Here is a 21,301-nt window from a genome sequence, read left to right as displayed (position 1 = left end):
TGCGCCTGCCACCCCTTCATCCCTTCATCCCCCGCTCCCCCCTAGGAAGTTTGCCGAATCACTTGAGCGTGTTTATGAAATAACCTTGGCTCGAGTCTATATAGTTGGTGGGCGTGTTTGTGAGCTCCGAGCCGCCTAATTACAAAACTGATCCGTTTTCAATTGATTCCACAGCAAATGGTATTTTAAATAGTTTCGCTTAGTTTTCCCTTCGGCCCCATTTAAGGTCCACTTCAAGGCATCCCCAGCCACCAGGGATTGCATAATGCTGCAGACGCTTTCCGACGAGAGAGTTGGCCCGAAAACAGAACCACAAGACCAAGACCATGTGGCGGGTTTAATGAGCTAACTGCTGATTCCTCGATTCCTTTCGCTCACCGTCATCCTCCGTTTATCTTTGGCCAAAAGTTTTAAAATTAATTTTTAATTGTTTATGCTGCCAAAGTTTAGCTGAGCAAAACAACGGGAAAAATAAAAGCAATTGCTGCAGCAGTGAGAAACAAGAAATAAAGATACTTTTGTTCACGGCTTGCATTGTGTTGCTGTTTCCTCAAAGGATCCAGTTTTCATTAGAACAGTGAAGGAAATTAGCTGGTTAAAGATATAATCAATTATACATAACTAGTATTCACTTCTATAACATTACCAAACATCATTAAACATTGATTAAATTTAGGTAATAAGGTAACTTTTTCCTTGCCGATCTCTGAGAATACCCTGACCCTGTATGAGAACCATAAACGGCAGCTGTCTTTAACCAACTAACCCATTGATCTGAGACCTTGCCTTGAGCAGAGTTCAGAGCAGATGTGAATGCAAATTTCGAGAGGTGGGCATATTATTCAGGCAATAATCGGACCAACAAAATGCCCATTGATAACGATCGTGCATAACCGTAAAGTGGGGTGGAGAACCCATGGGTATTACGGCGGGGCCATTAGCATAACATTGGGCCGAAAAGAGTTGATGTCGCGGTGTCAGCACTAAAAGCAAAAAGCATAAAGCAGCGGAAAACAGAGGCAATGCCTTATAAAAGAAAATTATGCAAATTGCTAATAAATTATAGTGAGCCAGCGAACGACATGTAAAATAATAACAAGCGGACGCCGAGATGGAGATGGAGATATGAGCTGGGAGCATTTTGGGCTGGAGGAGCGGTCGCGAATTGAATTACAAATGTAAACACAATGCCACGGGACTGGAGAGCACAGGACGGGGCAGGACAGGAGAGGAGGACTTCCAGGACATGCCGGAGCGCTGACAGGACGAAGGCACGGACAGTGGAACCGGCACTGCGAAATCATTAAAATAATAAAGCGCTGTGTTCGCTTTCAAGACGAGAACGACAAGGACAACGACGCGATGACGACGATGACAACAGCGGCGACAAGGACATTAACTGGCGAGCGGATAATGCGAAACTTTTTGACATTTATTGTGTTTGTGTCGAATGTTTATTTATGATTGCACGCGGCCGGAGTTCAGGCCGTATTTACATTACAATGATCAGAAGAGCATAACTAAGGGCCAACGGATCCCGTTGCTGCTTCCATTCCCATACCCAAAAACCGTCGAATGCCCATCCGTATCATCGGCTTGTTTGCGTATGCGAATGTGTATTAAATTAATGATACTTTCTAGTTCATAAAATTCGTTATGCCAGAGCTCCAGGCTCTGATTCTGGTTGCGAATCTGTTTTGTGTGCGAATATCAACGTCCAACACACAAATCAAATAATCACATAAATGAGAGCACAACACAAACTCTGGCACATGCGGCGGGTGTGTCTATTGGATTGAAACAAATTGATTGTCATAAAACATCGTTTATACATATTATAATGTGTCATAGGATGTTCATGCTTCACTTCATACTGTTGGTTCGAAACCAAACCGCCAAAAGATACACAGTTTAGCTCCCTTAACTCAAACCACCATCTGCCACATTTTAAAATTGAGATATAGTTTGTAAGGGCGGGCAGTAGAAATATTTCTTTGGCAATGTGATACAATTTTTTAAGGAAATAATTTTAATCTATCTAGTAGATATTTTTGTATCTAAATTTTCGTAACTTACTTTGATTAAACGTTGGGGAAGATCAACTTAGCGCAGCTTGACTGTACTTGCATCCTCATCTCGGTGGTCTGCCACGATTTCACAAGTGGCGATGTGAGTGATTGCGATAAGGACGCCGTTGTCCGGGTTCGGGAGTGTTTCATTCATTTTTTTGGCCCCTTTATGAGGGCGATAGTTCCCCTAGCAACTCCAGACGAAGTCAGAAACCCAAGGCAGGCAAAATTTATGGTTGTTTACAGCAGATTGCACACCCCATTTGCTTTGTTTTGCACTCGCTGCCACTTGACACACATTTCGGGGCACAAACTCAAGATGGCTATATGACGATCACGATGACTCTTGAAAAACCGAAAAACTTACGCAGTTTTGTCTCCTTAATTAGTCCAAGGCCGCGGTGTGGGGCGGTCCGGAACGAGGAGGAAATATTCGTTAGACCCTCGGGAGCACCAAAGTGAAAGTGCCCGAACATCATATGCATGATTTGTGCAAAAGTTTCCCCAGCCAACTCGAAGTCCTCTGCCTGGTACCTCCTGCTCGTCCTTTTCCTGCCGCCAGCAAGCTTGTTTTGCCAAGTTTATGAATTTCATAGCCAAAGTTTTTCGGCAGCGCATAACATGCTCCCAACTTGTAAGCTGCTCCGCTGTTTTCTCGTCTTCGTTCTTTTCGCGTGCAGCATATTTTCGGCGAAATCTTTGATATCCTGGTCGCAAGGAGCAGTTAACGTGATGCGGGTCGCAGGATACACAGTTTATTATAACAGCTATGCGGGCCATGAAATTTGACCATTGGACAATTAGCCAAAAAGCTATAACTATTAGTATTGCGAAAGAAAATTTATATATGCTACATCTTACTCCAACCTAATAAAATAATTCGTAATTTACATGTGATTTAATTTATAAAACTCATAAAAATGCAGACCTCCGATAAGCCGTTGACAATGCAACTTCCCACAATCCGCAGTCCAATTAAAATACATTTAAATCCTATATGAATCACAAAACGGAACAAATTAAAACCAATTCGAAAACTTATCAGCGAAACCCATTAAACAAATACGTCGTGCTGCCCGTGCGACCTTTTGCCAACCATCAATCTTGAACGGTTCGTTGAACTCCAAAACCGAGTAGTACGCAAATTACCGATAGCCACTTGAGAAATTAACGTTCAAAACTATTAATAAATGGCCGTACGCTGCCATTAAAGTGAACACCATGGAAAACCATTGGGATTTTGCATTAGATCTTGTTAAGAGCACCGATGCTCGCTCTTGACCGTGAAGCTGTATCTTAAGCCATAGCAATAGCCATCGAATTCGATCCAAGTGGCGAACGACAAACGAAAGCGAAACGCAGAGCATTTAGTTCCGCACTGGGCAATCTTTGGGCAACTCCTATGTACTATGGGATACATGTTATTCATGTAGGTTGTGGTATAAAATACATTTTTCTTACCTTTCTGTTATGACTAAATCCCTTCATATTCAATGTTTCCAAGAAAGTAAGTTTGGGATGATACCATTTCATACACGCCTACATGAAATAGATATACAAATCATCTATAATATTTAATATTTAAAATGTGTCTAATTGGAAAGTTGTTTTCCTCACACCTTTGTTTATTTTACCCACTGTGCTCTGGAACCAAATCGGCTCCCAGCTGGGCTTAATCTCCACGTGAAGACGAAGCTGGGAGACGGTGACGGGGGCACTTGAGGGCTCGAGTGGCACATGTTGGGTCTTTGGCCAAATTCATTGCTTTGTTACCGATTCGGAGTCGGTTTCGATTTCGGTTTTGGTTTCCGCCGCTGTTTGCCGGCAAACAGAGCGCCGATCATTGTTTGAATGGAAGCTGGCAAACATTGGAGCGTATAAATATGCGGACAAATTGCGACGATTAATCATTCGACCCATAGATTCCATCGTCAAAGCAATTAGCTTGGAGATCTATAGCAAGATGGTGAATATTCCAGCAGCAAGGATACCTTCCCTACAGGATTATCTAATCTAACACTTTATATTCACTCACATTGCAGAAACTTTTCTTAGCATGCATCTTTATTGCCGCCGCGACGGCTGCAGTGATTCCTGTCGAACAAGCCAGGCACCGTCGTGACGTCTCTGAGATCGTGAACGAGTACATCCCGCCGGCGGAGGAAGTTGGAGCCGAGCTGGCCCAAGACCCCGCCGCCCTGGGAGATGATGGATACCGCTACAAGACCGTGCGCCGATTGAAGCTCCGGCAACGACGTGATGTTTCCGAAATCGCCAACGAATACCTGCCACCCACTGAGGAGGTTGTTGCTGATGCCCCAGTTGAGGAGGTTCCAGTTGAGGAAGCTAGCCAGGACTCCGCCGTCCTTGCCGCCGATGGATACCAGTACAAGACTGTCCGTCGCCTGAAGTACCGTCAGCGTCGTGATGTTTCTGAGATCGCCAACGAATACCTGCCACCCACTGAGGAGGTTGTTGCTGATGCCCCAGTTGAGGAGGTTCCAGTTGAGGAAGCCAGCCAGGACTCCGCCGTCCTTGCCGCCGATGGATACCAGTACAAGACTGTCCGTCGCCTGAAGTACCGTCAGCGTCGTGATGTTTCTGAGATCGCCAACGAATACTTGCCACCCACTGAGGATGCCGCCACCGAAGCCCCCATTGAGGAAGCTCCTGTTGAGGAACCCAGCCAGGACTCCGCTGTCCTTGCCGCCGATGGATACCAGTACAAGACTGTCCGTCGCCTGAAGTACCGCCAGCGTCGTGATGTTTCTGAGATCGCCAACGAATACTTGCCACCCACTGAGGATGCCGCCACCGAAGCCCCCATTGAGGAAGCTCCTGTTGAGGAAGCCAGCCAGGACTCCGCCGTCCTTGCCGCCGATGGATACCAGTACAAGACTGTCCGTCGCCTGAAGTACCGCCAGCGTCGTGATGTTTCTGAGATCGACAACGAATACCTGCCACCCACTGAGGAGGTTGTTCCTGATGCTCCAGTTGAGGAGGTTCCAGTTGAGGAAGCCAGCCAGGACTCCGCCGTCCTTGCCGCCGATGGATACCAGTACAAGACTGTCCGTCGCCTGAAGTACCGTCAGCGTCGTGATGTTTCTGAGATCGCCAACGAATACTTGCCACCCACTGAGGATGCCGCCACCGAAGCCCCCATTGAGGAAGCTCCTGTTGAGGAACCCAGCCAGGACTCCGCTGTCCTTGCCGCCGATGGATACCAGTACAAGACTGTCCGTCGCCTGAAGTACCGCCAGCGTCGTGATGTTTCTGAGATCGCCAACGAATACTTGCCACCCACTGAGGATGCCGCCACCGAAGCCCCCATTGAAGAAGCTCCTGTTGAGGAAGCCAGCCAGGACTCCGCCGTCCTTGCCTCCGATGGATACCAGTACAAGACTGTCCGTCGCCTGAAGTACCGCCAGCGTCGTGATGTTTCTGAGATCGCCAACGAATACCTGCCACCCACTGAGGAGGTTGTTGCTGATGCCCCAGTTGAGGAGGTTCCAGTTGAGGAAGCTAGCCAGGACTCCGCTGTCCTTGCCGCCGATGGATACCAGTACAAGACTGTCCGTCGCCTGAAGTACCGCCAGCGTCGTGATGTTTCTGAGATCGCCAACGAATACTTGCCACCCACTGAGGATGCCGCCACCGAAGCCCCCATTGAAGAAGCTCCTGTTGAGGAAGCCAGCCAGGACTCCGCCGTCCTTGCCTCCGATGGATACCAGTACAAGACTGTCCGTCGCCTGAAGTACCGCCAGCGTCGTGATGTTTCTGAGATCGCCAACGAATACCTGCCACCCACTGAGGAGGTTGTTGCTGATGCCCCAGTTGAGGAGGTTCCAGTTGAGGAAGCTAGCCAGGACTCCGCTGTCCTTGCCGGCGATGGATACCAGTACAAGACTGTCCGTCGCCTGAAGTACCGTCAGCGTCGTGATGTTTCTGAGATCGCCAACGAATACTTGCCACCCACTGAGGAGGTTGTTGCTGATGCCCCAGTTGAGGAAGCTCCTGTTGAGGATGCCAGCCAGGACTCCGCTGTCCTTGCCGCCGATGGATACCAGTACAAAACTGTGCGTCGCCTGAAGTACCGCCAGCGTCGTGATGTTTCTGAGATCGCCAACGAGTACCTGCCACCCACTGAGGAGGTTGTTGCTGATGCCCCAGTTGAGGAGGTCCCTATTGAGGAAGCCAGCCAGGACTCCGCTGTCCTTGCCGCCGATGGATACCAGTACAAAACTGTGCGTCGCCTGAAGTACCGCCAGCGTCGTGATGTTTCTGAGATCGCCAACGAGTACCTGCCACCCACTGAGGAGGTTTTTGCTGAAGCCCCAGTTGAGGAGGTTCCTATTGAGGAAGCCAGCCAGGACTCCGCTGTCCTTGCCGCCGATGGATACCAGTACAAAACTGTGCGTCGCCTGAAGTACCGCCAGCGTCGTGATGTTTCTGAGATCGCCAACGAGTACCTGCCACCCACTGAGGAGGTTGTTGCTGATGCCCCAGTTGAGGAGGTTCCTGTTGAGGAAGCCAGCCAGGACTCCGCTGTCCTTGCCGCCGATGGTTACCAGTACAAGACCGTGCGTCGCCTCAAGTATCGCCAGCGTCGGGATGTTTCCGAGATCGCCAACGAATACTTGCCCCCTTCCGAGGAAGTTGTCACCGAGGCTCCTTTGGAGGAGGCTCCAGTTGAGGAAGCTTCTCAGGATTCTGCTGTTTTGGCTGCCGATGGTTACCAGTACAAGACCGTGCGACGCCTGAAGTACCGCCAACGCCGCGATGTATCCGAGATTGCCAGCGACTACCTGCCCCCCGCTGAGGAGACGGTGGTGGCTGATGCGCCCGTCGAGGAAGTGTCCCAGGATTCCGCCATCCTTGGCGACGAGGGCTACCGGTACAAGACCGTGCGCCGCCTGAAGCTGCGTCACCGCCGTGCCCTGTAAGTCCGGATGACTGCTAATACACCTGTACCTGAACTGCTCGTTCGCGACTTGATTCTCTCACACCCACCAACCACTACTAGGCCGTAAGTTTTGCTATTATTTAACGATTGAAATCAACGAATAAATCCAACGAAAATTGTTATACCATAACCCACCTGTATATGTGAATATCCAACTCTGGTGAGCTCACCCCAAGGGCCACGCACCTGTTGGGAATGGGACTTGGACTCGATTCCATAAATTGTGTACCTTTTCGCTTAGTTATGACAGCAACAGTTAAGCTCATGGCTCAGCGCACAAGAACGCAATTATCCAAAAACGAGGTGGGCAAGGGCGACGGCGAAGGGTCAGCGGGTTGGTCAGGACTCGAACCGGGATCCTGTATTTTGTCCCGGGCCCTGGCACCTTCCTCGCATCCAGGCGCAACTTCGGCGAACTCTAACAAATACTTTAAGCTATGCTTTTGAAGATGTTAATCTCATGTCAAGTCCACTTTACACACAACGTTAAGGGTTTGCCCTGGCCTGCCATGCCCTTCTCAGCCCCATTATCCCTGCGCTGAGAGAAATTTCAGCTGGCTTTGGTAAAATGCACATGTCCACAAGTCGTGTTAGGAACAATTTGGGAATACCTTCTCTCAGTGTGGCCACCCGCCAGGAACAAAGTCACCCATTGATTTGCGATGGTGTGTGTGGGTATGGGTCCTTGTTTGGTGTTGGCAGCAGCAGGAAAAAAAGTTGTTAAGTTAAAAGGCATTTGAACCGCAGCGAGCCAAGGATTTCGGTCAGCGCTCCTTTCTGGGATCTAACAACTTCCTTTGCACGCGCCTCCTACCAGAAGGTTGGCCAAAAGGGGAAGTAATCGGGGCTGGGACCGTTGGACAGACCAACTAATAATAATTTATCGATCCCCTAGCCCAAGTAGTCACATACGTGGGTCGCCCTATGATTTATGGCAGCCAGGGACTTGAGTGGGCGGTTCCAAAACGGGGATCCCGGGGTGGGACGATGGGTGGAGCTGGCAGGACCTGCTGGCACAGTCCAAGGTGCCAGACTGGCGGCCAGCGCAGTGCCAAATGGGTTTAATGTGTGGTTAGACAACTTATTTAACGTTTTCAAGTGGTTAGCGCCCACACAATCTCGCCCGGTCAGATGTGGAGCAGGGACAGTCAGTCAGCGATTCGGGCACTCAGGTGGCCCGGCTCACATGGCCCTCAGGCAGGTGTGGATACTACACAGCAAAGATTTCTTTTAAAATTTTTAAAATCGATTTCGATTTTCCAAAAGTTAGTCCTATAAAAACAAACAAATATATTAATTAACCTATATATTTAAAATATAAAAATCCTAAAATTTCTTTGATATATTTGAATGAGAACTGAGACATTTTTCAGCAACTGCATTTCGTTTAGTTGCGTTTCGTATTTCCACATAAATCATGCAATGCCGTTATTTACTCTTTTGTTGAGCGGCAAACTGGTTACGTATGGCACTATCTGCGGTATCTACAAGTGCACAAGCCCCCAGGCTAACGTATGGAGAATGGGCATTCGAACCGGAGTGGAGCATAAATCAGTTGAAGCCATTTTGTTAGCACGCCATCAAGGCGAAATTATGACATCATTAAAACAATTATCTGCGCTAAATTATACGATCTGATAAGTCGAGACAAGCCCCACTCCGCCGATATAGTTTCGCTTTTCGGGGGAGAAATCACATAAAAATTTTATGAATTATTTCAAATATTTTCAATTACCAAGGGTTCAAGCCGGAGCGAAAATTGTGGAGGACCGCATAAATAGATTTATGCTCCACTCGAGCATGGCACATTAACAGGACATTCCAAGGAGCAGCGACAGTAATGAAAGTGAAATTATGGCTTTCGACCCTGACCCGATGGCAACTGCCTCAAATTTTAGCTTGATTAAAATTCAAAAAGTCCCCGGTCACATAATTTATCACTTAATGGCCTCTCATTATTGAAGTGGGTGTAATTTGTTGATCCAGCAACTGTCGAGTTCCAAAATCAATTCCTGTCGCTGATTAGCTCGGCTCCCCCTTTCAGCGACATGCAAATATAACGATTCTAAAGCCGCGGATAAAATTTCAAGATACCAAGATAATGACATCAGCTACACAGAGAACTTAAATCTGGTTTTATAGTACTAACAAGTTTGATTTTCCGTTTCGGAATATATACTACTACTATAAAACTTATGGAATATTATTAGGAGGAAATTGGTAATGAATAATCCTTGCATTCAATGGAGTCCCTTTTTTTCCGGTGCAGGGACGTGGACATGAACATTGACATGGCCATATCTATCTGTGTGGTAAACATGGTGCAGCAACTTTATGACCACAATATAATTTATTCAATGCCATTTCGGTGGCCAAGGAGGGAAAGGCAAGACAAGCAATTGACATTTTTGTGACTTTTGAAAACTATAAAATGTGCAGCCCGGAACATGGAACTTGGAGCATGGAGCATGGAGAATGGAACATGGCAACTGGCAAATAGGATGTGGCGGAGCCAAAGCAAGAACATAATGATGACGGGCATAAAGACCGCACAACAGACAGATAGCTATATACGGCTATACTATGTATATGTATATGTGGAGCCCGTCTGAGCTGGGCATAAAAATAACCCCGAGACAGACCGTAGTTGTTGGACTAAATAATAAAGTTGCGCTTGATTATGTGTTGGCCTCGGACACAAAGAAGTAAATACAAATACGCCAGCAACTAGACTAAAATTGTCAGGACTTACAGGACATTACACGTCCGCCCACGAGGATCTGATGGCCACAGGACCTTGGCCATTTGTCCAGCTCGTCAACACGGCAACACAAGCAGCCAGCCACAAGCAGCAACAACATGAACGTGGAAGGAGTGAAAGAAACGGAGCAGTGTATGCCGGATATCCTTTTTGACATGTCATTAAATTTTATACACACAATAATTTTTCACAATTTGCTTTATGGCCATTTTAAGAGTCTGTTCCGTGTTGAAAGTTCTCCACACGCCCACGAAAACATCGACACCGCCGACAAAGGTTGAGACAATGATATATTATAGACACATATCACATACTGGCCACATACTTCAAGTTTCCCATGGATGGCCGGTGAAAATGATGGATGGACAGGGGCCAACTGCTTGGGGTCAACAAAATAAGATGGAATTGATATAAAATTGGTGTGGAATATTCAATCACTCCGGGTGAGCTTATGTTGCGACTCAAGAGCTCTGCTCGAAGCTTGGGCAAATTGAAAATTATTTGTACAGCCTTAATGAATTGATGTAGCGTTGTGCATAAATAATAAGGGAAAAGGCTTGCTACACTTTCACGGTTTATTGTTAGGATTTTGGCTAAAGCTAATCAAAATAATTGCTTTTCGGTTACAAGATTGCAGTTTATTCTGTCACACAGGAAAAATATGTGAGCTTTATGAGAATGGCTGATTGAACAAATAAATTTAAAGTGTTTTATTCCTATACAATTTGGTATTCCAATAAGGGTTTAGGGCTTAGAAAATTGCTTTAGCTTAGCATTTAAGTAAATGCACAGCCCCCAATTGTTATACTCCAATGAAACGCACCGTATTATTATTCGCAATCATCTTTTGGAAGGCAAACATCAAACCGCAGAACGATTATGGCAGCTAGTCTCTACGGTCATAAGCTTCGATTGTGGGCCGACAAAAGCAGAAGGATCCACATCCAAAGGACACTTGGCTGTACCGTATAATTTTACGGTCATTAAGTATTATTTCAAAATCGAACCGAGTCACACTAAGCCATTGTTTGCTTGTGTCCGGTATTTCTAGATTGCTGAAATTATAGCTTTTATTATGATACACTGACGGGGGCGGGTCAAGTGCCGTTGTTGTTAAATTGGCTTAAGGTGGAATTAAAGAGCACCGAAACGAATTGAACTGAATCGATATTGGGGCAATCGCAAGGCGAAAAAGCACTCAACCCAAACAGATAGATATTCGACACAGACGAAATGCAAAGCGAACTTGAGAAGTCTTCAATGGGGGAAATTCTAGCGAACTGCAGTTCCCGGCTTATTGCCCCCTGCCCCTCTGTCATCCAGCTAGTTAGCCATATATGGTTGTCAACCAAAGCCAAGTCACTCTCTGGCAATAAAGGAAATCTTCTTACAAAACATTCGCTTAAGTTTATTCAAACAAACTTAGATAACACTCGAAGAATAAGGAGACTGAGCCCCGAAGATGGAGCACAATATGGCTATGGGGGCACAAAAGCAGAGACATCCGGAGCAGGGAGCAGGGAGCAGAGACAAAGGAGCCACCAATCAGTCAGGCGGAATAAGCATCACCGCACGAGCCCTCGAACTTTTCTTCGTTCCCTTGCCCATTCCAATACCCTCCAATTACAATGTCTTTTGTTTTATATATGTGACTAGTCACACTTCGAAAAATTGGAAAAAATGAATCGTAAATGTTGACATCGAAATCCTATGGATTTATAATCTATAAGATCGTTTTCATACCAATAGAGGTTTATTAAGGATTGCTTGACAGCCTTTCGCAGGATACTTTTAAATGGACTTATAGATTTATGTGACTCCCTGAGTTTTTGGTTTCCAGTGTACCCAAAAAGCAGGAAAAGCAGTCCAAACGCTCACTTTCTCTCCCATTTCGTTGGCCGTTTTTGGCCATTTTGTGTCTGCTACGTTGGCTCAGATTAAATGTATGACCGAGGAGCAGTTCAAAACCATGATTACACTTCAATCTATTTTCTCCTCCGGTCGCCTGTCTCCATTTTGTTTTATGTCTCCGTGTGTGAGTGGGTGTGTTTTGTGTGTGTGTGTGTCCGTGTTTTAACCAGAATAGCAACAAAAAAATAAGGGATTCTGCCGAGAAAAATGCGTTTCAAAGACATATAAAATGTTCGGGGGGGATATTGGATATAAACCATTGAATTTAATCAAAAAGGATTTAGGTCTGTGTTCGGCGGCAGGATGTGCGTGGGCCACAATGGGTTACATCGGCTTGACCTTGCGCCTTGAAAAATCGCGCACTCTGCCACGTGCCACCCCCTCCGCCCATCCACTCCCGCGATTCCGAGCGAAAAAGTGGTCATAAAACTAGTGGAGTAGTAAAAGTAAGTTGTAAAGCCAGGACATCATGTCCTGATAGCGAAAAGGTTGCTCAATTGCTACCCGAAATAGTTCCTCTTATTATTATTCAAATTGGGGGCAAGCGGGTCTAAGCATTTGAGTGCCCCAACAATTTGGAGTAACTACCTATGTGAGAGGTAAAAACATTTTATGATGCTGTATACCCTGGAGAATTAAATACAAGTACTGGCATGGATATATAGCTTAAAATATGCTGCAAATATAAATCTTTTCTCAAGAAACAAGTATAAAAATGTGACAAATAATACATGTATCTTTAAAGCCAGAACAGATTTAAAAAAGAAACTGCATATTATAAAGTCATTACTAAATGTTTTACACCATAGTTTCACACAATTATACCATTGTTTTAAAAGCTCTAGAGATGTTGAAAACACACACTTGTTCACCTTGACTTCTGCCCCCAATTCGCAGAGTGCTCTTGGGCTTAGAGTGAAAAGCCGCTGCCAGACGGATGACCTATGTGGCCCCCGTCCAGCTCCCAGGTTTTCCCTTCCGGGGGTGGCAGACGCCATTTTAAATGCTGCACAAAAAACGCTTAGGGCACATTGCTGGCAAATACATAATTAAGTTATTAGGACAACAGCGAAAGCACTGCAAGCTAACGGAATTATCTAAGCAGAGGCCAGGGGAAGCGGATGCGGCTGCCTGCAGGGGATGATGGAGCGGGGTTGCAATGCTCCAGGAGCAGGGGATGGCAGGACCAACCAGGGGCAAGGTTAGCAGCCCGGGCATCCTGTCTGGCCAACCACCAACGGGCACGCGACGGATCAGGACGAAGGACGAAGGGAAATCTGGCGAGCGGTGCGTGCAACAAATTCGTTAACCGTTTGCCAACCAACGCTCAACCCAAAGGCAAAAACGCAGCCGGCAGCTTAATAGAGATACACTAAAAAAATATATGCTTAAATATATAGTAGAAATTTGCATGTTTTATGCAACTAATTAAATTTTATAAATTTGTTATTTTAAACATCAAAAGTTTTGATTAATTTAATAATTTCCAAGATATATTGACATTGATAAGACAAACAGAAGATAAAAAAATAATAATAAAATAATATAAAAAAAATATCTCTTTTCAGATTATAGATTATAAATATAGATTATTATAAATTACTTTTTAACGTGTCGAAAGGAGTTGCTGATATATGTAAAATAATTATATTACTCTTTATTTAATTTTATGTTCCCTTACTTTTTTTCCCCACCAACTTTGCTTTCCATTTTCCCTCAGTATGGCTGACAAAAGTTGAGGAGTTATATTTCCTATGGGCGGTAACTGGGACCGCCCCTTTATGCACACACACACACACTCACACAGTCGCAGAACTGGCGGCGATTGCTCAGACGTTATAATTTGTAATCACGCTGAGTGCAGCGGCGGCCCGAAAACCAGGAGGGGATGCTACGCGCTCGACCAGGACGATGTGGCAACCAGGACGAGGTCAGATTGAGGATGAGGATGTGGATGTGCATGGGATGGGCATCCAGCAAGTGGTTGTTGACTGCCGGATGCTTAGCAAGGTCTTAGCTGTTATTACGCTCATGTGTCACTTTTGCAGGACCAAATGCGTGTGTCTGCATCCTCTCGTCGTCTCTTTCGCTCCATTTTCATCTGTGCATGTGTATGTGTGTGTGTGCTCATATTTTATTCATTCATGTGGTGGTTATCCAAATGCTGCCCTCTCGCTCGCACTTGCTGGCCACTGTGGATTTTTTTGACGTCTGCAGACATTTTGCCAAGTTAATCTCCGGTTTGTTTTCCTGATAATGGGTTTGTCAACGGTACTTTGTGATGGCCTCTCTTTCTGTCTGACTGTCTATCTGCCCCGAAAGTGTCTGTGTGAGTGTGTGTGAGTATATCTATATTAATATTTGCATAAATGCAGTTGTAGTCGTGAGTGAGCTTTCTCCTTTTTTCACCGTCTGTCTGATGGACTTTGGTCCTTGTTTTTCGGCTTCGTATTTACCCTGTCAAGTGGTAAAATAAGTGAGAGTGATAAAAAGGGTTACTGAAATTGGGCGGATGGTAAATACCCTCGCGTAACATTATAAACTATAGCTATACCAGCTGAATAGAAACATAGTTTTCGTACTTTTACACCACTTTTTGAAAAGACTAATAATTTCTATGCCACCTCAGACTTATAAGCGATTAGTCGATCAAATATACACTTCATGAATTAATACCCTTTAAATACCCAACACAGCGGTGCCCTAAAATGGTGTTGAGTTGTAGCCACGCCCACAAGATATAACTCGGATCCGCCCCCAAATTAATCAAGCGGCTGTTGCAATTTTCTAGCAACTGCCAAGAGGGATATGCGTGATGTGGACGTGGTCGACTCCTCATGCGGTTCAATCAGCTGCAATCTGCTTCGTCAGGATCATCATCACCACTGGACAGCGCCACACCCTCCACGTGCTGGTGACAAGGGCAGAATCCACATCCAAGGTCTGGACGAAACACCTGTGCCGCCTGGGAGCTGAATCCCTCACAGGTGTCCTGGCCAAAACACGCTCTGCCTGCTGATGGCTGACAAGCTCAATTAGGGCGGGAGCACTCTAACCGGATTGAAATCCGGATTGCGATTGGGTGGCGGTGGTCCGAGAACACTGTTTTCGGCTATAATGGGGCAAAAAAGAAACCGTTTAAATTAATTGCAGTTTTAAGCAGATTGAAAGTTGTTAAACAGCGAGCCAACGAGCTTACAGTCCGCAGTTGGCTTCGAAGTTTTCCCACCCGCTGCACGCACATTGCACCGCCCGCACACACTGCACTTAAGATGATAATCATGTTTACGTGGCGCAAGTTAAATTGCTATCGTAATGGACTAACAGCAGGTGAGGACGACTCGAGGATAGAAGGATTCACGGAGCAGGATCTGGTTCAGGGAGCTCGAAGTGCACTGCGAAAAACGTATCCTGTAATAGTTTATAATATGCTCCACTTAAATCTTAAGGTATCTAAAGGTGTTAAATCTTAATAAAATATTCTAGAAAAACGATTACTATTACTAGTACTTTATCAGCATTTTCTTGCAGTGCTCGAGCTGCTCTGGAGCAGTTCAGGTAGCTCATGCGTGCGCCGCTGTCAGCGGCTCATTTTGGGCGCTTTCAAGTGGCCAACAACCGGGATGGCTCAGAAAGAGGCCATTTGCTTGGTCGTGCCACCGGTTGGGGCAGGGATTGAATTGAAAGCTGGAAGGACGGCGGATCGCAACGCTTCTGTGTGGTGTGCGCTTCATTGGACAACTGAATATGCAAATTGAATTGAGCGTATTATCGACAAGAAGGAGGCGGAGGAGCGGCGGCGCAGAGGGCGTGGCCCTTGCAGGTGAGCAGCCTCGACTTGGCCATCAACATAATCGCTCAAGCCAAGGGCTTTGGACGGGATTGCTATGGCAATGGCGATGGCGATGGCTATGGCTATGACGTTGCCGAGATGGAATCGGTGCCCAGTGGGCCAAGATGGTAGCAAATGGTGCAAAAAATTAAAATTTTAATGGCTAACAGCTGATGCTTGTTTGCCTTTCAGCAGAATGGGTTGTGGAAGGGAACTTGGATAAGGATGGTGATGGGGATGAAGCTGGGCCAAAGAAAAGCACGATTAAAGCCAAGTCAACGAGCAGCTCTAAAATCATTGCGGCTTGCATATGAATACGGGAATTGCTGCATACTTCTTGGCTGCATTGGGAAGGCAAGTGTTGCATACTATTACGATGGAAGAAATAGGGGAAATAATGGTTGTAGAATAGCTTTGCCTGCCCCTATGAAGCCTTATAAATCATAAATGCTTTGGTTCCAAGTTTTTAACAACTTCCCTTCGTTTTATATTTTATGTCTATTTCAATCCAAAAACTATAAACAAATTATTCCAATGTCAAAGACACAAATAAATGCATTTGTCTTCAAAATATCTGTTTCTTCGAATAAATATAGTGATGATATTTCGTTTTTCTATTGGTACCCCGCACCCGGAAACCCATGAGATCCCGTACAACGGACACAGTGGACACAACGTACGGACACAAAACCCCGGGCTTCGAACCCTGGTACGTGGTCCGTGGTGCGGGATCCGTGGTTGTGGCCGTCGATTTTGAGATGTTTTTGAGTGCCTATGAGAAGTGGAACTGCAGCAATTGTTCTCAGCACTGCGAGTGTGTGTATTGGTTGGATAAGTGTGTGCCCACACAGCCATACTCACACATCAAGTGGCCGGCTGATTGACGCACGTAAACAATTTACTCATTGAAAGAAGAGGCTTCAGTCAACGGCGAGCGCTGTTCGCGAGCGGAATTCCGCGGCAATATATAGAGCAAAACAAAGGCGGCGAACGAAAAACTACAGAAAATAAATAAAAGGAAAACAGCAAACACGAATTAGTGCTCTATGTAAAAGTCCAAAAAACGAACCGAAAATTGGACAAGTGTCGCCGGCGGTGGGCAATCAAAAAATAAAACATTCAGGGCACACAGATGCCGCGATGACGGAGCCAATTAGTGCGGCGGTGCAGCGGCGGAGGCAGCTGCTCCGCAGCGTGGAAAGTTTGCGCGGTCGTGTTCGTCAAGTGCTAAAATGTGTTATTAATCTGCATATTGAGTTTTTGGTAATTGATCGACGAACCTCCTCCCTTTCGGCTCTGCAAATCCCTGTCCAAATTGTTTTTACCATACAAGCGTAATCCACTTGGCCGCAGAGTTTTCACTTTTGTTGCTGGTTGAAAGTGCTGCAATCACACTGACAGATTCTATATCTGTTATTTGTGCAACTGTGCCTCTGTCCGTATAATCTCCTTCTTATCTGGCCTTTGTGCCACTTTTGTTATCGCTGCATCACTTTCAAAATGTTATCTGTGCTTTCACAAACAATTTCTGTTCACTTTGGCTTTCACTCTAAAAATAGCTCTATTATTTGGATACAAAAATGAAGTTGTAAAACGCATTAAGTAAGCTAGTGGCAAATAAATAATCCTTCTATTTTTACTAAATACTGTGTTCAACTAGTCGTATACGCGATATTCATACAAGTAACACAACATTTTTACATGCTTCTTAACGAATTCAAATAAATTCTTAATAAATCTTAATTGTTCAATAATAGTCGACCGACTATATCTCTTAACCCCTTTTGGCCCTTGCGATTTGTTATCGCCATTTCTACTGCCATTTCACCTGCTATCACCTGTTGTTCAACATTTTGCGACCGGGAACTCTGTTAACAGCTGCAGCAGCGATTTGGAACATGTTAATGCAATTATAGCCAGTTATTGGGAACGAAATGTTAGAATGTTGGACGGGTCAGAGAGGGTTGGGGGTGCGACGTGGGGGTAGTTGGGGGCAGCAGTGATTACTGGCATCGCTAATTAGACAATGTCGGTTCGGCCATAGGCAAGCGAACGGGTTCGCAATGCATGGCACAGTCATGGCCAGATGAATAAGTATAAAGGTATTTCCGCCTAAGATGATTACCAAATAATAATTGCCCAACTAACATTAATCTATTCCAAACTATTTGAATTACGTAGATACAAACAGATCAACGGATAAAATACTTATTAGAGCTTCTTAGAATGCACTTCGTTTGATTTTTAGAACTTTTGAGAACTACTTTTTTGGTGTAGGGTGTTTGGGTTAGGGTTCACCCCTTGGTAACATGCACCCAACATGAGCATAGTTGGCCGTGTTCCTAGGCCTGGCTAATTTGGCACTAATAGAGACGTTAGTGACGAGGCCTTTGGAAAGATATTAGAGCTGAAATCCGAGCCAACATCGCCGAATGAATGGCGCGAATAGGGGGGTTCGGAATGGGTGGGTGGATAGCTCAGCCGGAGGGAAAGTAAGGCTATCAGTGACCGTAACGCCGTCACTGTCATTGTGTCATTGGATACCGCAGTGCAAATCGAGCAAAATAAGCGATTTCCCGCTAATCCAATTTCCACCTCACCTCGCAGGTGCTCGAGTCCGATGTGGCCGCTCTGCTGGATGAGGTGCGCGAATTCAACGACGACCACGAGGAGATGCGGCGCCTGGACAGGATGATCGAGGCTCTGAGGGACTACAGCGGACCCACGATATGCCACGAGTGGCCCTATCCCCTCATCTTCAAAGGCACAATCGACGAGGCACATGTCGCACAAATACTCAATGCAAGCGATCTGGATTTGGATACGAAGTTGGTCAAGGTGTCCGGCGGAAGGAACTGCATCCATGTGGAATCCGATGTGGCCACAACTCAAAGGCGCTCCAGATTGCTGTGGTTCTCCAGAAGAAGCAGGGGGAAACGAGCTGAGCGCTTAAAGGAACCTAATCCAGCAGTTTGAGCTTATCTCTGAGATTTAAACTAGTCCGAAATGCATGTGAACAAAGTATTGTAGCCCAAGCTATAATCTGCCATTACAAAAGAGCCGAAGTGCAATCAAAATAATTAACGGTTACCTTACATATTTTAGAATAGTATATTTAAGAAAGACTGCGCTAAGATGTCATTAACCTCCTTTAATTGCAATTTTTAAGTTGACATCCTTAAGCACATATTTTTTGAAGCAGCATGACATGTCCAAATATTTTAAATATTATATTCTATCTAAGTTAAGAACCTTGTGTGATTAATAAAACGATTTCATTCGAAAGTATATTTTCTTTAAGCCAATTATTTAATTATCTCTCTAACTAAATACATCACGGTACCCATTAAATGACATACTTGGGTGGTATAAATGTTCATTTCTGGTTGTTTCATTTACTGCGGTCGCCTGCGAGGACTAAATTTCGATATTAGTACCCACCGCAAACATCTTGCATTCATGATATTTGCGGTTGGGATGCACATTGATTTTGACAGAAAGCACATCAACACAGCGGCAAATATCTGAGGTGAAAGTGACATTCGGGGATTCCCCGCTCCCAAATGGCAGTTTCCGTTTCCACTGGTCAGCCGCAACAAGTTACCGCACCTAATTAAAACGATTTCACACGCAGCTTCTTAAAGGCTCGAAAGCAAAAGTGCAAACAACAAGTGCTTTTATGTGATGTTTTTACATTATACGCTGGCGCAGCTATATTAATTATAAATAAAACCAAAAGAGACAGCTCCAGAAACAATAATAAAACGCGTTTCACTTCCCATAAGTGAATGTGTGTGCGTATGTGGGTAAATTATTCATAACGGTATTATCAGCTTTTCTGCGCTCTGCTGTCTGATTAAATTGCTCGACCATCGCCGGGAAAAGTCCAAGGATGGCGGGATGCTGGGTGGGTGGATAAGGTTGCAGGTTGGGCGAAAGTGGCGGACAGTTGGCAAGCTTATCATGGGCACCCGGGATCAACAGCGGACGGTAAAGCACTGGAATAGGTGCCAGAAGCCTCAAAAAATTACAGATAATATAAATGATTACGTATATATGATATGTGCATCTTTTTCATTAAAACAACTCATTGAAATTGGAATATAACGATAAATACGTTTCACGATAAATATCATTTGCATTTGTAAACCTCATTCTTATGACTCAGACTGTGCCTAATAAGCGAGGTGTCCGTTTCTGTGTGGGTGTCCGTAAGCTGGCATTCTTTGTCTCTGTGTTGTGCGCGCAATTTATCAACTCGACCGGCTATCTTTGCCGCCCGTGTGCTGTCCTTGTCTCTCCCATGTCCCAATGTTCGCTGACCCACACCACCCCTTCGCCTGACCCGTTCGGCCTGTGGTCAGGGACAATTGCAGCAGAGCGCTGTAATTATTAAAAAGTAAATAACATCAGCCACCGCACCGCGACAGCAGCAACAGTCGCGATAATGAGCACAAGTGCAACAATGCACCAAGAACAATACCATTTCAAATGATAACGATTAGGTAAATTGTCAATGGTAAACTAACTAAATCTTCTAGTCTGTTTAATAAGCAACTTGTTGAATCTATAGGTTCTGTTTTAAGACCTATATGTCCTCCCGCCTATACTTTTCTGCCAGTGCATCCCAGTGAAAACAAGAGTGAAATTGTTGCAGAAGATTGTCGCAGGGACAAAGGAAAGGCCAAAGGTTGTACACTGCACTATCGAGCGCTGCTTTCTGCCCGATTCCCACTGCACTCTTTATCTAGAGCAGCGGCGGGACAGTGAGCGTGGTCATTTTCCATTTTCGCCGCGCGAAAGCCTGCAAAATTAATGGCCAACAAGGACGTCAATGGCGGTGGAAGCACTGGTGGCCGCAGCATCAGTAAACAGCGCATCAGTAAACAGCGACAGGGCGTCAGGACATCAATGTTGACAAAGCCACGAGTGCAGCAGAAATCGCAGCATGCAACAGCTTTGATAAACCTTGAAAGCGCCTGAAATCGGTACTCAACGAGTGTTGTTTACATTTTCAAGCGATTCGCATTTATAGCTTGTTAAACGCTGCTTAACTCTACAGTTTGTTGCAATATACAGGATAAGTTAAATATATTTTCAGTCAATAATAATCGTACTATAAACCATTCCGTTATGGTTGCTTCAATTTGAAATCAAAGAAGTTAAGCCACACCAGCATGTCGAATGAGCAATACTTTTCGTAAGCTTTGGCAACATGTCGTATGATTGATTTGGGTTAACACAAGCTACGTGTGTTGGGTAAACTTTTGTATGGGAAATAAAAACTTTGCATACCTGCACTTTATAAGGATTTTCGCAAACTTTTCGCGAAAAGTTCGCCCCCACTTGTTGCCCACTGCGAACAAGTTCAACGGCCGGCGACGGAGGCTAATAACTGGCAGGTGGAAATCCGAGGGAGGAAAATGAAGCTTTTGCATCTGGTCTCAGAGCCAATCAACGGCTCAGTTATTGTCCGTATCGCCAGGTGGCAAAAGGAGCCTTTCTTTCCGGCGAAGTGCGGCTCATAAATGCCAGCGCACGCACACTCTTCGATTTTTGTTGCTGCCGCCGCCGACTGGCATCAATTAAATTCGAATTGTTGCAGTGTCTTCGATTGAGTTGCCCGTCTCTTTCGCACTCGCCCGGCTCACAGCGGGCAAATTGCCAGGCGACGAATATCCCTCTTTGCGTCTCGCGCTTTTGCTTAGGTGTGTGTGCACTCGGAAAAAAAAAGTCTTCAAAAGAAAATACAAATGACATAGTTA

The 21,301-nt window shown here is 45.4% G+C and overlaps 2 protein-coding genes across 2 annotated transcripts; both read left to right on the top strand.

Annotated features, from left to right (window-relative positions):
• The first annotated feature begins 3,857 nt into the window (after positions 1-3,857).
• On the top strand, positions 3,858-7,162 carry LOC6610834 (paternally-expressed gene 3 protein). The gene is made up of 2 exons (XM_032719169.1): positions 3,858-4,035; positions 4,112-7,162. The coding sequence occupies exons 1-2, from the start codon at positions 4,033-4,035 to the stop codon at positions 7,010-7,012; spliced, it is 2,904 nt and encodes a 967-aa protein (XP_032575060.1). The 5' UTR covers positions 3,858-4,032; the 3' UTR covers positions 7,013-7,162.
• A 9,289-nt stretch (positions 7,163-16,451) lies between these two features.
• On the top strand, positions 16,452-18,604 carry LOC6610833. Its single transcript, XM_032718903.1, has 2 exons — positions 16,452-16,799; positions 18,144-18,604. Exons 1-2 carry the CDS (start codon positions 16,677-16,679, stop codon positions 18,510-18,512), a joined length of 492 nt encoding a protein of 163 aa, XP_032574794.1. The 5' UTR covers positions 16,452-16,676; the 3' UTR covers positions 18,513-18,604.
• Positions 18,605-21,301: the final 2,697 nt, after the last annotated feature.

The sequence above is a fragment of the Drosophila sechellia genome, chromosome 3L (genome assembly GCF_004382195.2).
Source record: "Drosophila sechellia strain sech25 chromosome 3L, ASM438219v1, whole genome shotgun sequence".
NCBI classification, from domain to species: Eukaryota; Metazoa; Arthropoda; class Insecta; order Diptera; family Drosophilidae; genus Drosophila; species Drosophila sechellia.
Note: the sequence above shows the minus strand (reverse complement) of the source record. Positions and strands in the feature narration are given on the sequence as shown.